Source organism: Tenrec ecaudatus, chromosome 9, assembly GCF_050624435.1.
Source record: "Tenrec ecaudatus isolate mTenEca1 chromosome 9, mTenEca1.hap1, whole genome shotgun sequence".
NCBI classification, from domain to species: Eukaryota; Metazoa; Chordata; class Mammalia; order Afrosoricida; family Tenrecidae; genus Tenrec; species Tenrec ecaudatus.
The window spans coordinates 71,039,144-71,056,125 of record NC_134538.1 but is presented as its reverse complement, the minus strand read 5'-3'; the positions used below and the strand labels follow the sequence as shown (position 1 = coordinate 71,056,125).

At 42.5% G+C, this 16,982-nt stretch overlaps 1 protein-coding gene across 1 annotated transcript in view; it reads right to left on the bottom strand.

Annotated features, from left to right (window-relative positions):
- AOAH (acyloxyacyl hydrolase) overlaps positions 1–16,982 on the bottom strand; it is a 248,111-nt gene that overhangs the window by 170,498 nt on the left and 60,631 nt on the right. Inside the window, exon 4 of the mRNA XM_075557546.1 lies at positions 940–1,039. Coding sequence (XP_075413661.1) covers positions 940–1,039 — 100 coding nt within the window. The remainder of the gene's footprint in view (positions 1–939; positions 1,040–16,982) is intronic.

Here is a 16,982-nt window from a genome sequence, read left to right as displayed (position 1 = left end):
TGAGCTGTCATCCACACTGAAGGCTACAATCCTCGATCTTCATCAGCAAGTGCTTCAAGTCCTCCTCACTTTCAGAAAGCAAGGTTGTGTCATTTGCATATCGCAGGCTATATTCTTAAGCCTTCCTCCAATCCTCTTACCACAGTCTTCTTCATACGTTCCAGCTTCTTTGATGATCTGGTCAGCATACAGATTGACCAATAATGGTGAGAGGATACAACCCTGACACACACCTTTCTTGATTTTAAACCATGCAGTATGCCCTTGCTCTGTTCGCACAACTACTCCTTGATCCATATACAAGCTCTGAATGAGCACAATGAAGTGTCCTGAACCCCCTTTCTTCTCAAGGTTATCCACAGTTTACTATGGTCCATGCAGTCGAATGCCTTTGCATAGTCAATGAAACACAAGTAAACATGTTTTTTGGCCTTTTCTGCTTTGAGCCAAGTTTCATCTGACATCAGCAAGGATATCCCTTGTTCCATGCCCTCTTCTGAATCCAGCCTGAACTTCTGGCTGTTCCCTGTCAATGTTTCTGCTGCAATTGTTGCTGGATGATCTCACGCAAAATTTTACTTGTGCCACAACAATGATGTCGTTGTATTATTGAACATTTTGCTTGGAAAGTCTGTACATGTAACCTGTCTGAATTGTAAATGGTTCGAGCAGAAGTCTGCTCCTCTGTTTCTCCTTGGCAGTTAGATTTCCCAACTGCTTCTAGACTACCTCCAGATCACACAGTCCACAAAATTTGAACCATAAAAGCATTCTTTGGCAGAAAGGAGAAATCTTGGTTTAAATGCAGGAATAATAAGGAATAATATTTAATGCTGTGAAATGGAAAATATCACCTTGCCTCGCCGTGTCACCAAACTACTAAAAGAGCATCTTTTTACACGTTGTGGGCGTCGGACCATCAGAGCAAAAACCACTCACCTTGGGAAGGGCGTAGAGATGACATGATGGCTGTCCTGCGTTCTGTTTACAAAATGCCAGAGTATGACACACCACATCAGCATTCATATCTGCACTAAGCCTGCAGGGAAATGGGCAAAACAAAGGCTATTAGGATCTCTCAGGCAGTCGAATATAGCAGCTATTCTAAAGAAAGGTAAATCCCCAGAATGGAGTCTAATACTCTCAACTCATTTCAGCATGGTCTTTGGGTCCAGCCTCTTTTTTGCTGCCAGATGATTTCCTGCCTCATTACCTCGCCCACATTTACAAGAAGGTCCTGGTGGGTGGGTGGGAAGGGGCCATGAGCAGTACTGAACTTTGATTCCGCCTCTCATAGGAGCACTGTGATTCTTCATAGGAGAAGCTAGAAATAATATATAGAGAGGGAAAATCTACAGGGGTGTAATTTAATCAGAACAATATTTAGAAATGTGTTGGGCCTTGTAGCAAGGAATCATATATAAGTGTAAACACCTATAATAACTTTCCTAGGCCTAATCCAAATCATCTTCTTTCTTTTTAAAGTAAACATTTCTCTTATTCTCCTGAAAGAACATGCAATGTGGCTGACTTTGTTCTTTCTGTGGGGTGGCAGGAGGATGGCAGGTTTAAAACATTTGTGTCCATGTCTGGGCTTACACAGGGACAACCAAATGTTTATATTCCTTCTTTTTTTACTTAGAAAACTCAAAAAGTCTATATGGAAGAAACACAACAGCTTGTGTGATCCAAAGATTTAAAACAATAAAACTCCAAATGAGGATGAGGGAATGGTAGTAGAGCTTCAATCCTGAAATCTGGTTTGCAGAAAGGCAGGGATGACAGCAAAAGCCCCTAGTCAGTGTACAGGGTCCTCACGTGGACGAGGCCCCTAGTGAACACCCTCTGATCATAGCCCAGGGATGTGAGCAATCGGAGGACTCTTGCTCTCAGACAGAGCGCATCGTAAAGTGGATTACTGCAGATGTAGTTAGGTTAAAATTATAAAGCCTTGTCATTTGATCTCCTTTGACCCATGTTAAACTTGTTCCCATTTTAAAATATTTTTTCTTTTCTTTTTTAAAAAAAAATACTTTTCTTGGGGGCTCTTACATCTCATCATAATCTATACTTTCCTCCAGTGTGTCAAGCACATTTGCACATATGCCGTCGTCATCATTTCCAAAGCATTCTCTTCCCACTTGAGCCCCTGATATCAGTTCCCCATTTCTCCCCCCTCCGTTTCCCACCCGCCCTCCCTCATGAACCCTTGATAAGTTATAGATTATTTTTCCCATATCTTACATTGTCCTTCATCGTCCCTCACCCACTTTTCTGTTGTTCATCCCCCCTGGGAGGGGGTTATAGATTGATCCTTGTGATCAATTCCCTCTTTCTCCCCCCATCCTCCCCTAATTCTTCTGGTATCTCTACTCTCCTTTTTAGCCCCGAGGGGTTTGTCTATCCTGGATTCCCTGTGCTGTGGGCTCTTATCTGTAGCAGTGTACACGCTCTGGTCTAATCCGATTTGTAAGGTAGAAGTGAGTTCATGATAGTGGGGTGAAGGAAGCACCAAAGAGCTTGAGAAAAGTTGTGTGTTTCATCAGGGCTACATTGCACCCTGACTGCCTCATCTCTTCCCTGTGAACCCTCTGTGAAGGGATGTCCACTTGTCTAGAGATGGACATTGGGTCTCCACTTTATTCCCCCCACCCCATTCACCTTGGGTCTGGTTTTATTTTGGGTCTTAGATGCCTGATACCTGATCCCATCAATACCTCATGATCACACAGGCTGGTGTGTTTCTTCCATGTGGACTTTTTTGCATTGGAGCTAGATGGCCACTTGTTTATCTTCAAGCCTTTAAGATACCAGATGCTATATCTTTCAATAGCCAGGCACCATCAGCTTTCTTTATCACATTCGCTTATGTACCCATTTTGTGTCCAGCGATTGTGTCGGGAAGGTGAGCATCACAGAATGCAGGATTGTTAGAACAAAGTGTTTTTGTGTTGAGGGAATACTTGAGTTGAGGCCCAATGTCCATCTGCAACCTTAATTCTTAACATATAGAGATGAGTACACAGTTCTATTCCCCTCTCATTATACATACACACACATACATATGTATATGCCTGTACTTTGGCCTTTATAAATGTCCTTTGCCTCTTGGTTATTTCCTCTATTTCCTTTTTACTTCCCTATTGTTCCACCATCATGTTCGGCCTTCATTCCGGTTTAGTAATTCCTCGCTCCTACATTGCCCTTGATTGAGCCCCACTAGGCACCCTATGACCTTTCTTACATTGATTTTAGATCACTTGTTGTTCCTGTGTCCCTTGGTTGGTTCCATCCCTCCCCCACCCTTCCTTTCTCCCATCCCCCCTTCTCCCATATTCCCCCAGAACCATTGGTCCCATTCTTTTCATCTCGGAATTATTTGTCCCACCTATCTTACCTAGAGAGCCATACAGATACATTAATAAGTGCAAAATCCAGGCAAAGTCAAATAAATCAACAAAGGAAGTCAAAACCAACAAAACAATAACAACAACACCTGAAAGCAAGAACAAAAAAACAATACCAAAAAGAAAGCCACTGACAAAAATGGAAAAGCCAATATCTAGTTCAAGGTCTGCTTGTTGGTCTTTACGAGTGTTTTCCAGTCGAGGCTGTTGGGGTGCCATACTCTGCCTCCCAAGTCTATTGTTGGTATTCACCGGGGGTTTCATCAGTCTGCTCCCCAGCTGCTCTGCTGCATGCCTCAGTGCCTCGCCGCAGCGTGATGAGAGCAGACCATCCACTATCCCCACACTGTATCTCCAGTGCTGTCCCCCGCAGCGTCTGCTCTTTTTTCCATTGACGTTTGTCTCTTTTTTTAAATCATTTTGTTTTGTTTATATTTGTATGTTTTTCTGGATATGAAATTCAAGATAGATAAACCTATAGAGATAGTGAAGATGAATAGTTTTCCTAGGGGAATGGCAAGGGTGGTTGTGGAGAAATGGGAAGCTAACAATGAGGCCAAGAAAGAAGACATGTTCTTAAATTGATTGTGGCGATGACTGCGCCACTCTGCTTAATATAATTGACAGAATGAATTGTAAGGTATGTGAATTATATGTAAGTAAAACTGTTAGATAAAGAACAAAAAAATTCATATCCCTCAAAAGAATGTCACTTGATACTTTGGATAAATGAACCCTAAAATGTTGACTTTCAGTCAACTCCAAAATTATTGACTGAAAATAAATCAAAATAAAACAGAAACAAGCTGATTATACCCAAAGAGACTAAACTTTGTGTTTTGTGGAAGACATTTTTGGATTCTAGAGTATATTTTTGGGGAGTTTTTCCAGCTCCCATGATCACTTAACTGTCCCATATTACCTATAAATGTGAGTTTTTCACCTAACTTATATTCTACAACTGGACACCTGACCACTTGATTGGGTGTCATTAGACTACTATCTAATGATCAACTTGGATCAATCAGATTCTCTTATGGGAATTGGAAATTGGTATTAAAAGGTTCCACTTGATTCTGGGCTGTACTCAGAATAAGAGGTGTTATATGAACAAGGCTTGGGAATTATAAGATAATTGTTTTCTACCACATAAATTGAGTATCTAAAAAGCCAGTTTTCAGGATAGGGGTGGGGCCAGCATACAGAGGGTGTGCAGTGCAAGGAAGCCTGTGGGAAAGGGATAAGGCTTCCCACTTCAGTTTCCAGTCCTTTTCTCTGGCCTGGAAACCATGTGTCCCTGAAATGTGTTGCATCAAGTCTCCTTTGGCTGCCCACTCCATATCCTTTAAACAGCTCGTGTTAGGCTGGGTGGACGAGAGAAACAAACCCGGCGACACTCATATATGGGTAAGAAAGAGCTTTATATCAAGAAGTAATTGTGCATCAAGGAAGCATTCCAGCCAAGGTCGACTCAAATCTATAAGTCAGATATTAGTCCATAAATCCCTCTTCAGACTCACGGCCACATACAATGATGCAGAATGCAAGACGATCACAGGCTGGTGGGTGCAAAGGTGTGTGGATCCAATAGTGGTGGCTCTGGAAGCCAAAGGGGGGAGCCAACAAGAAGATGAAGGCAGAGAGAGAAGGGGAGGTTCCCCAGGGACACACCCCCAAGAAGGCACCATCAGGCTGCGACCTGATTGACCACTCCTACACTTTTATATATCTTCAAGTTGACATGAAATGATGTAACAACTACAGAGCTCCACCTTTCTTTCCTGAACTTGAGTTTCTTGATATGCTCCATTATTCTTAGTTGTTATTGACTTGGGTCCAATTCATGGCAACCCCATATATAATAGAATGAAAATTGCCTGGTCCTGTACCATGTTCACAATAGTAGGTATCCTAAAACCCATCGTAGTGGCTACTGTGAATTTTCAATACCTCAGCACTATGTTGGTATTCTGTAGTCATGCAGTGAGTTTTCACTGGTTAATTTTCAAGCCTTTCTTTCAATTTTGTCTTAGCTCCACTGAAACCCAACTACCATGGCTGACCCTACTGGTATTTGAAACACGGATGGCGTCATTTTTAGCACTGTAACATCATCCAAGCTACCACAGTACAACACACTGACAGGCAGAGGGGGGTTGATACGCGCTAGGTTCCTCAGAACAAATCCTCTATGACCTCCGCCATTGCAATGACTTTCCTTCTGTTACCATTATTACCATCTTGTCCCCTCTACCTTTGATCATGTGCCTCCCTTTCTTTTTCCTCATTAGTAAGAACAAGTTGGTATTGTTTCTTTCTTGCCGTTGAAGGCACCCACAGGCCACGTTTTGAGAACCACTGATCAGCACTGGGGTCACTTCGTCAACCTCTGAGCTCAGGCCCGGACGATGTATGCTGTTGAATCTGCTCCATCCCCGCCCCCTCCCACCTTGTGCCCACCATGCTTTTCTCTTACTGCTCTATTTTCCTGCTACTCATTTCAGTCCAATGAGGTTTCTCACTCCTCAAAATTTTGTACTAGAATAAGCAGACAGGGGGAAAAAACAAACAAACAACCCCATAGAAGGGTAAACCCCAAAACATCCAATGTCACTTTGTGAGTCATGTGGAATATTTTTTTAATTGAAGTAAAAATCATAGAGCATATAATCCATCATTTTAAAGTGTTCAATTCAGTGGCATTTGGTTCTTTGTAATGTTGTGAAACTCCCACTTCCGTTTAGGTTCAAATATTTTTCTTACTCCAGACGAAACTCCATCTCCTTTAAGAAGTTACTCTCTATTTGTCCTCCTTAGTCCCCCAACTCCCACACCAATCCACTCTTCCTGTCTCTGCGGCTTTCCCTATTCTAGATATTTACATATGGGCACCTGTAATGTGGCCCTTGTGTCTGACACTTTCACTTACTAGGCTTTTGATGTTTATTCACCTTGTAATGTGTTTCATTCACTGTACGTATGGTAGTTCCTTTTTAAGACTGAATACTACATTGCAAGCAGACGGCACATATTGTTCATCCATTCAACCACTAGTGGACACTTGGGTTGTTTCCACTTTAGGCTGTTGTGAACAATGCTGCTGTGAACACTCTATGCACGTATCTGTTTAACTTCCTGTTTTCAAGTCTGTATGGGACAGTCCTAGAAATATAACTGCTGGACCCCTTTCCATTGGATACCCATCAAACCTGGGATACCCCCTAAGGTCCAGTGACTGCTACTTCTCCAGCCCCATGACGACCATTCTCTGCTTCCTCTCATATCTGAGCACCCCAGTTCTCAGCCCAAGGGTGCAGGAAGCTTCGAGGTAGGGCTCAATTCATTCAGCCGGACTCTATGTTATGTCCTTCTGGTGTAGCCTCTGGGTTATGCCATACTGCCTGAAAGGTCACATCCAAGGTCATCAAGGTGTTTAGTCTATAGTGTGGGTAACACAGGGTTGGGTAGAAACATTGTTAGTGTCTACCCAGGAACATAAAATCTGCTCAATTGTTCCCCTGGGTTACCTACAATCATTGTTTAGAATCCCTTTCCTATTTGAGGCTACATCTCCCCATTCACCTACCATACTCCACAACAGACCTTTCGGAGTCTCCTCAAAAATGTAGATGCCCTTTGCATCAGGTCCTCTTTTTTTTTTTTTTTTCCTCTTTTTTCCCCTGGAGAGCAAATGCTTTGAAAATGATTAGGGCAAAGAACATACGGATGTGATTTATACAATTGATCTATGTATATGTATGGATTGTGATAAGAGTTGTGAGCCCCTAACAAAATGTAAAAAAAAAAAAACCACACACACACACACACACACACACACACAAACAGGAAACCTAAAACATGAGGAGTTGATACCAAGGGCTCAAGTAGAAAGAAAATGTGTTGAGAATGATGAGGGTAACAAATGTACAAATGTGCTTGACACAATGGATGGATGTATGGATTGTGATGAGTTGTACAAGCCCCCAATAAAATGATTTAATAAAAAGAAAAAGAAAAAAATGTAGATGCTCCCCTCCCTTGGCCTTGGCTTGATTTTCCGTCAAGGTTCTCCTTCCATTCCTGGGGGCCCATTGATTTGTCCTCGCCTTGTCTTGGTGTTGTATAGCCTCCAGGCATGGTCTTCTCCCATTTGCCCCCTTGAAGGTGTGGCCCCGGACAGCGAGAGGCCTCCTCCTTCAAGATGGTGCTTCGGAAGTGTGTATGAGGGAGGTAATGCGTAGTTTACGACTGGTAGGTCACCTCCCCTTTTATTCTGGAATTGGTCCCTAAGAATTATTTAATTGGTATTTCTCCTTACAGTAGTGAATTCATACAATAGTCCTCCTTGTGTGATAGACTTACTTCAGTCAGCTGAATGGTTTCCAGGTCCTGCCATGTCATGTGGGGTTCCATGCTCCCATCACTCTTTTTTAGGGCTGCGTAGCGTTCCATTGTACAGGTACAATAGCTTCTTTATCTGTTCTTCCACTGTTGGGCGTTTGGGGTGCTTCCAGTTGCTATTGGGAACTGTGTTGCTATGAACATGGGAGAGCATACCTCCACTCGTGTCGTGCCCCTTATTTCTTTAGGGTCAATGAATAATAGGGGTAGTCCACAGCAGTTGCCCACTTCCATTCTCATTAGCCATGGATAAGGTTTCTAGTTTGTCCATTTCCTCACCAACACTTGTTATCTTCTGCTGAAAGGATGATTGCTGTTTTTATAGACATCTTGGTGGGCCCAAAGAGGCATCTCATTGTGGTTTGGATTTTAATTTTCCCAGGGATAATGCTGTCCATGATCTTTTTATGTGCTTATTGGCCATTGCAGAAATGTCCTTGGAGAAACATTTTTTAATTGGATCCATTTGGGGCTTGCATTATTGAAGAGTAAGGGGACTGTATATAATGTGGGTGCTAGACCGGAAGCAGCAATTTCAGTGGTTTCTGATTACCAAACTATTTTTTTTAATTGATCTTATCTTTGAATGAATCCCCTCAAAATTCTGAGAGGAGCCTCGAGAGTTTAATTCTACCATGCACCTTATTCCAGAAAAACCACCCCGTCCGTTAATCACAGTCTTCTTATCAATACTCATCAGTGGAAGAGGGCACATCCCTGAGGTCCCCAAATATTTTGAGAGTCACTATGTGTGAAAACAGACTGGAATCACAGGTGCCACACTTTCCCCCAATGCAGTAGGACTAACCATGTGGCTGACGGGATGGGTTGTTAGTCTGTTCTAAGTGTCTGAGTTAAAAGGGAGAAACAGACTTCCTTCTGAGAGTCACCTGCTTTGCCCCGGGTCCCTTCGTCAGGCAGGAAGAAGGGAACAAAGTATAAAACCAGTCACGTCTAGAACAAGCTGCTTCTTACAGATAAAGCACAGTGTGAGACTAACATCTATCAAGAGTCAGTAAATCAGGAGAGGATGACTGTTTTCATACATCTGTTGCCACCGTAATGGCTCATGTATTTAACAGATGACTGCTATCTTTATAGAAGCCCCTGGTTGCGCATTGGTTATGTACTTAGCTGCTAACAAAAAGGTCAGTAGTTCAATCCCACTCGCCACTCTGCAGGAAAGAGATGAGGCAGTCTGCGTCCATAAAGATTTATAGCACTGGAAACTCTATGGTGCCGTTCTTCTTGGACTATAGAGTCACTATGAGCCAGTATCTACTGAAGGACAGTGGTTTGGGGACAGTCTTTATGGAGGTCTGCTATTGAGTGGACTCAGAAGAATGGTAAGTGGGGCTCTGTTTAATTTTTATGCATTTTATTTTCAGCCTTAGGCTGCCTCAGAAACCCCATGTTAGAATTGACTTGATAGCAGTGGCACTCTGGTCAGATCACTAGGGAGCAAGAGAGTTGGTGGGATGGGGGGGCTTGCAGAGTCATTTATCTTGTTGCCTTCCAATCAAGCTGTGATCTGATTAAACTCCGCCCCCACATTCCTATTTTCTTACTTGGCATGATAAATCTATCACAGTAGGCACGCATTCACCTCGAATGAAGGGAAAGGCAACATATAATAAGATGGGCAGTCAATACAAAAACATCAAGGTAAAAGAAAATCCTGGGGAAAGTACTTGAGTTAAAGGTATCAACAACAACAACACCACTGCTATCAAGTCAATTCTAACATGGGGTTTCTGAGGCAGCCTCATCTTAAAGGTATCATTTGGGTAATGGTTATTTCATTTGTTTGTAAGAACATATTTATGACTCTAGAACAAATTTTGAATTATACTGAGGGACAGGATTGCCTCTTCCATCTCAACACTTTGATGACCCCTGGTCTAGACAGCTGGATGAGTACAGACTCTTACAGATACAAGGACACACACCCTCAGACAGGAGGACTGAATGGTCCCTGGCTAGCACTGCTCTGAAAGGGGTCACAATATACAGGAGGCCCTATAGAAAATGGGAGACAAATATAGAAGAACATTTAAAATAAATAAAAAGGACAGGCGTCAGCTAGTCTGAAAGAAACTGGTAGAATCCCTAGGACCATGGGATTTGGACACCTTTCAGGCCTGAAACTGAACTCACTCCTGTGGCTCAAGGCTCAGCCAAACGAATGACAGGTCTATAGGACGAACAGTAACACCCGGAGGCACACACTCATGAGAACAGCCAGTCATAGGAGTTGATAAGGGTGGCATTTGCCCAGGAGGAAAACTCAGAAGCCAGGAAGGGAGAGAGGGATGAAAGGACACAGAAAAGACAGGCAGGAAGTAGGAAGAGTGCTGTTATTTGTTAAGTGTCGCAATCCATGTCACAAAGCAAATGTGTAGGAATTGTGGAATGGAATACCAATTTTTCCCTATAAACTCTCACCCAAACCACCATTTTAGAAGATTAGAAGACGAAAAAGGAAAAAAGAAGTGGCAAAGTTCCACAGCTAACCTTTGGACAAAAGGACAAGACTAAATGTATATTTGGAGAACTCAGTAGGAGAGAGTCACACCCAAACTAATCATCCTCGTTCTCATTTCCCCAGAATGACTAATGAAGCCATATGGTTGTATTTCGACCGTCTTCTTTTTATTACCTTTACAGGTATACTCTTTACCATTGAGTTGATTCTGACTCATAGTAACCCTATATAGGGTTTCTGAGGCTATACATTTTAAGAAAAATTAATTTTACTGGGAGCTCTCACAGCTCTTATAACCATGCATACTTCCATTGTGTCAAGCACATTTGTACATATGTTGCCATCATCCTTTTCAAAACATTCCCTTTCGACTTGAGCCCTTGGTATCAGCTCCTCATTTTTTCCATCTCTCCCACACCCTCCAACCCTCATGAGCCCTTAATAAAATATAAATTATTATTAATTTCATAGCTTACACCATCTGCTGTCTCCTTTCACCCATTTTTCTGTTGTTCATCACCCTGAGTGTGTGTGTGAGGGGAGGGGGTGTTACATGTTGGTCACTGAGATCCGTTCCACCTTTCTCCCCTCACCTCCCCCTACCTCATGGGGTCACTACCTCCATTACTATTCCTGAGGGGTTTATTTGTCCTGGATGCTGTGTGTCGAGCTCTTGTCTGCTGGGTATGTGCTCTAGTCTAGCCGTATTGGTAAGGTACAACTGGGGGCACGACAGTTGGAGGGAGGAAGCATTAAACAGCTAAGGGGTGTTGCATGTTTATAACACACTGCACCCTGGCTGGCTTGTCTTTTCTCTGTGACCTTCCTGTGAGGGGATGACCAATTGTCTACAGATGGGCTATGGGTCTCCACGCTGCATGAGGTAGTTAGTTTATTGTGCCAACCTGGCTGAGAAACACATGTGGCATTAATTGAAGGGTGGAGAGATAAATGGCTCAGTAAGCCTCACCTTTCTAGTTCTCAGGTCTCTTGCTTTGTGATGGTCGGACGAGGGTGCGGCTGCCTTAACCAGTTCTCTGCTTCACCTGGCAAGGCTCACTTCCTGTAAGACATCCCTAAGGAGAAGCCATGTGGACCTACCCTGATGCAGCCCTGCGTGCTGGAGCAGCCGTGTGGAGACCCCTGCCAGCATTGAGATGCTTCCATGCTCACTGATTTGGCTTTCCTCCTGCGGTTGGCGTCATAGTGTATGTTTTGTGAGGTAGAGGAGGATTTTGTGGATTGGTGTTGGACATATGGGCTCATGTTGGACTTGTGGGCTTGGGCAACACTGGGTTGGGATGTTTTCTTGATGCACACTTAACCTTTATATAAAACTCTCTCTTATACATGAGTTTCTGTGGATTCGTACCCAGACTAACACACTGCACCCCCTCGTTCGCATCAATATGATTGTTTGCTTTGGGACTTCTGATGAGACTGTCAATCTTAATGGGAACAGGGCAGCCTCATCTTTCTCCCTTCGAGCAGCTGGTGCGGTTGAAATTCGGATGTTTCAAACACTTATCTAATAACCCCACCAGGGCTCCTTTACAAGTAGAATGAGGGATGGGGGAAGGGGAGATATCAATAAATTTGGCAGAATTAATTCACATCACGGTGGAATGAAAAACATAATGGTGGTGGCCATCATCAATTTAAAGATGAGACAAGGTCCGTGCCAAGTTATGGAGTGAGCAGAGCTAGAGCCTAGAGTAAGGCAGGGCACACAAGAAAACGCTCACATGCGGACTTGAGGCATTACTTCCAAAGGTTTTATATATATTGATACGTAATCTCTGAGATACACACCTCCATGCAATTGAAGAAAGATCTTTATACAAATCTATACATTTTCACCAACAGTTTTATTGGCATGTAATTAACATATCAATTCAATAGCTCACTCACATCAAGAAGACTTGTACAATCATCACAATGAGTTTTAAAACATTTTCTTTATTCTTGTATTCATCATTCTTAGCTCATCATTTCCCCCAAAACTCCCTTGCCATACCAGGTAACCATTAATTCAGTTACTCTCTCCACAGATTGACTTATCCTAGATTTAATATACAGAGAAGCACTAGAGCACCAGCAACAAGAACAACAGCAAAGGAAAACAGATAAAAACCCAGGAATCACCCTCTTGAAGTTGGGGTTTATATTTTTCTGTTTTTCAGGGTATGAAACTCAGGATTGATAAACCTAGAAGGATAGTAAGTAGAATAAGGGTTTGGGGGTTGGGGGATGTATGTGTGGAAGTGGGGTGGGGGAGTAAATGGGAGATGATATTAAAGAGTGCAGGAAAGAAAATAATGTTTGGAAACTGATTTTGGTAGCAATTGCACAATACTGCTTAACATGATTGACCAATGGAATGATATGATATATGTATTAACTCCCAATTAATAATAAATGTGTTTTAAAAAGGAAGGAACTATTAAAACTAGAACAAATTTAAATGGATGATAAGGGACATCAAATGAGAGGGTGTTAAATGTTAACCTACCCACATCTACAACAACCCACTTTCTAGTGCCGTCTGCATGATAGCAAGTCTATTAGCATTCCTGGTCCCTGGTCAGAAGGGATTCACTAAGGGCTGAATCCGTGTGGATTTCCCCTTCAGATTAAAAAAAATGGAAACATCTTTTAAATGGATCAAAAGTGAGATCAAATGATAAGCTGTTTCATTTTGACATAACAGTTCCCTCTCGGATAACAGGAATATTCACTTCCCTTTGCTATGATCAGAGGGAATTTACTGGGGCTTAATCCAGGTTGGACCCTGCAGTAGATTTGGGGCTTCCACTGTCATCCATAGCCTCTGAGACCCCACTAAGTGAACTTGACTTAAGGCTAAAGATCTCTAGTGAGAGAAGAAGCAGATCGGTACTACCCAAGGGTACAGAACTGACAGACTTTAAACTTTGGTTCAAATACCTTGCCTTGAAGATGTCCACTGACGGTGGCCCAGAACTACCGTATACTTACTATTTTAATGCCATCCTTGCTTCATTATGACATGGATTATTATGACAGGCATGACTGATGTTGTGAATGAATATTATTGGAAGATTTTCCCTATCACCAATGCCTGTTGTTCATATAAAGAGTGTCCAGTTATGTAAGAGTTTATTGTGTACAAGTCAACAGTTCAGGTATTGCAGTTCACAGCTGGCTTATATGATGTCCTTTTCTCAAGAGTGTTTTAAATTTTATACCGTTGGCTAAACTAATGACACTATCAATGGGTAGTGGTTATGCATTGGGCTGCTAACCTCAAGATCAGCAGTTCAAAACCACCAGCCTGCTTCAAGGGGAATGATGCAGATTTCTACATCTGTGAAGGTTTGCAGGTTCGGTAACTCACAGGAATGAGTTCTACCCTGCCCTAAAAGGTCACTATGAATCTGCATCTACTTAATGGTAGTGGAAGTGATGCCCCATGGAAATGATGGATAATGTTCTCTAACATAAAATGACAATGAGTTTCTAAGGTGAACCAGACACATCTATGAACCTTAGGTGAATTATTGGATTTGGGACTTGCACTTAATTCTAGCCCCGACCTAAATATGATTAGTTCTTATGACCTGGCCCTGCCTGATGCTTGCCCTTGTGAAGGCTGAAGATATTGGTACTAGAGCAAAAGCTGGTGAAGAAACTAGATGGAGTCTGGCTATCAGAAAGAATAGCATCTGGGGTCTTGAAGATTTATTTTCATGCAAGTAGTCTTCTAAGTGAGGTTTCAATTAACTCCACGTGGAAGAAGCACAGCAGCCTATGTGGTCCAAGGATCAGTAAGAAAGGAATGGTCTCAGGGTTTAAATTGTGGACAGCTCCATACTTTTGTCCCACTTCTGTGCCAGCACCCCTTCTGGTGTACTATGGATCTAATAACTTCTGTAAATCTGGTAATTATGATTAGCAATTTATACTGTTTTTTACTTTTGGCATTTGAATATGTTATTAATTGCATTTAAAGTATACCATAATTGCTGTAAATTCTGCTTTGCATTATTTTTTTTAAAGCAGGTTTGGCCTCTACTGATCTCTGAGAGGCTTGTAGGGAAGCATATGTAGAAATCAGGAGAGATTTGCAGAAGTTCAGAATCAAGTTTGCCAGGGCAATATTGAGAACAAGAGCACCTGGCAAAGGCGAAGTCATCCTTTCTCAAGCAGCTGGGGCTGTGCTGTGCCTAGAAGCGGTCCTTCCTTGCATGTTTCTACACTTTCAGGGGAAGCCCTGCATCTTCAGCCGTCCTGTTTCTTCCAAACATCCTGTCTCTGCCTATGGGCAGATGCAAATGCAATTGCTGCATAATTAGTCCATGAATCATGGAGCATTGGCTGGGATGAAATAATGATGAGGGACGGCCCCTGGCTTAGGAAACACATTTAATATCGGAAGGCTGATGATATTCAGGTAAAACTAAATCAAGAGATTGTCGTTTTCAGGGCCTACATCAGCCCAGAAGTATACCTGATTGATTAAACAAGCTACGAGAAGAGCATGCCATAGCAGGAGAAATTTTCATCCGCAATTGACAAACGCAGGTACTGGAACATTGTAGACAAGCACAACTAATAGTCGCCTCAACCATGGAGCAGGGATCAGTTATTTCATCTCTTTTTCTTCAAAGTGGACACCTCATGCATATGAGAATTTGCCATACTAAACAGAAAAAGGAAATTAACTCTTCCCTTCCCCTCTACCTCCGCAGGGACTGAGTTCCTTTCTGTGCCTTGCTGGGCCATCCCTGCTCAATAGTCTGGAGCCACCTGTATTTATTTGAGGTGGGGACCATCTCTTATACAGTTGGTAAGTGCGGTGCCTAGTAAAATATTTATCCCCTTTCTAGCCCTTGGTGCTTGCCAGGTTTTCACGTTTTCCACTATACAAAACCCAGCTGTCCTTGATTCTGAATCCTGGCAACCCTATGTGTGTTAGAATAGAACTACTCCATCAGATTTTCAAGGACTTATTTATGGGAAGTACATTGCCAGGCCTTTCTTATGAGACACCACTAGGTAGACTTGAACCATCAACTTTTTAGTTAGCAGCCAGCTATGAGGGGGGTAGAAAGAAAGAAAGAAAGAGAGAAAGAAAGAAAGAAAGAAAGAGAGAAAAGAAAGGGAAACCCAGGAACAAATGCTCCGCTAGGCGGAGCTTTTGTAGTGTGCATTTTCCCCACTATACGAGCATTGAACAATTTGTTCAATGCACCCAGCGGCATTGCCTGGGAAGGTTCTCAAGGGTCACAGTGAACTTTTTCATAAAAGCAGTTTCGCTCAAACCTCGTTTTTTTGTGATAACCAATTTAAGAGAACAGCACGCTGGCTGTGAAATTTTGTTTCCCGCTTGGGAAAAAAGTTGCAAAAACTGCTGTGATGTTGAACACAGTTTACAAGGACAGCGCTATGGGAAATACTCAAATGTATGAGTGGTTTTCTCATTTCAAAAAAGGTGAAATGTCAATTGATGACAAACTTCGTTCTGAACGTCCATCAAGTTCCGAATGGATGAAAATGTTGATGAAATTTGTGTACTTGTGCTCAAAGACTGACGACAGACCGTTGAAGGGATGGCAAAGTTATTTGGACTATCGTGGAGCTTGGTTCAGTGAATTTTAATGGAAGATTTGGGAATGAGAAGAGTCACTGAGAAATTTGTGCCTTGGGTTCTGACTGACCAGCAAAAACTGTCAAGTGGAAACATGCTTTGAAGAACAGCTCCTAAGTGACCCAGAGTTATTTCCAAGGTCACTGCTGGTGAAGACACATGGTGCTGCTCTTACAACCCCTAAAGCAATCATCAATCAAGCCAGTGGAAGATGACATCGTCAGCTAGCCCCACGAAAGCTCATCAAGTGAAATCAAAGATCAAGATGATGCTCATTCGTTCTTTTGATGTGAGGGGGACAGTGCATTTGGAGTCCGTTCTACCAGGTCAGACTGTTAATCTAGCTTTCTCTTTAGAGGCTCTGAAAACAGTGTGTAACAAAAATGGCGTGATTTGTGGCAGGTGGGGAACTGGTTTTTCCACCACAAAAATGCACCAGCTCACACAGCTGTCTCAGTGCATCAGTTTTTGGCAAATCTCAGCATGCCTCTCCCCTCACCCACCCATACCTCTCACTGCCCCCCACATCTTACTCACCTGACCTCACTCTGTGTGACTTCTTTCTGTTTCTGAGAATGAAGACGGACATGAAACGATAGAAATTTGTTTGACAACAGAGTGGAGGTGCTGTTAGCCATCCAAACAGATGAGTTTGAAAAATGTTTCCAAGAATGGAATTGCAGATTTGACACATGTATTAAGTGTAATGGAAAGTACTTTGAAGGTGATACGTTTGTTTTGTAAAAAATTTAAATACACAGCGTAGAAAAAAAGTTTTGGGGTTTTTTTGGGTACCTCCTCGGACTTTAACCTTATGCCCCGCTGCGGCACTTCCTCCACTGTATTGCTACAAAAGAGCTACTGGTGTACAAATCACCCCAAACCAACCAACTTTTCAGTGAGTTGGTGCTGACACATAGTGACACTACATTGGATTCCCAAGACTATAACTCTTTATAGCGGCATATGAGTGCTTGCATGTGCAAGTGAGGGGTACCTACAGGCATATGTGTGTGCTGCATATGTACTCATACATATAATGAAGCACATAGGGGGCACA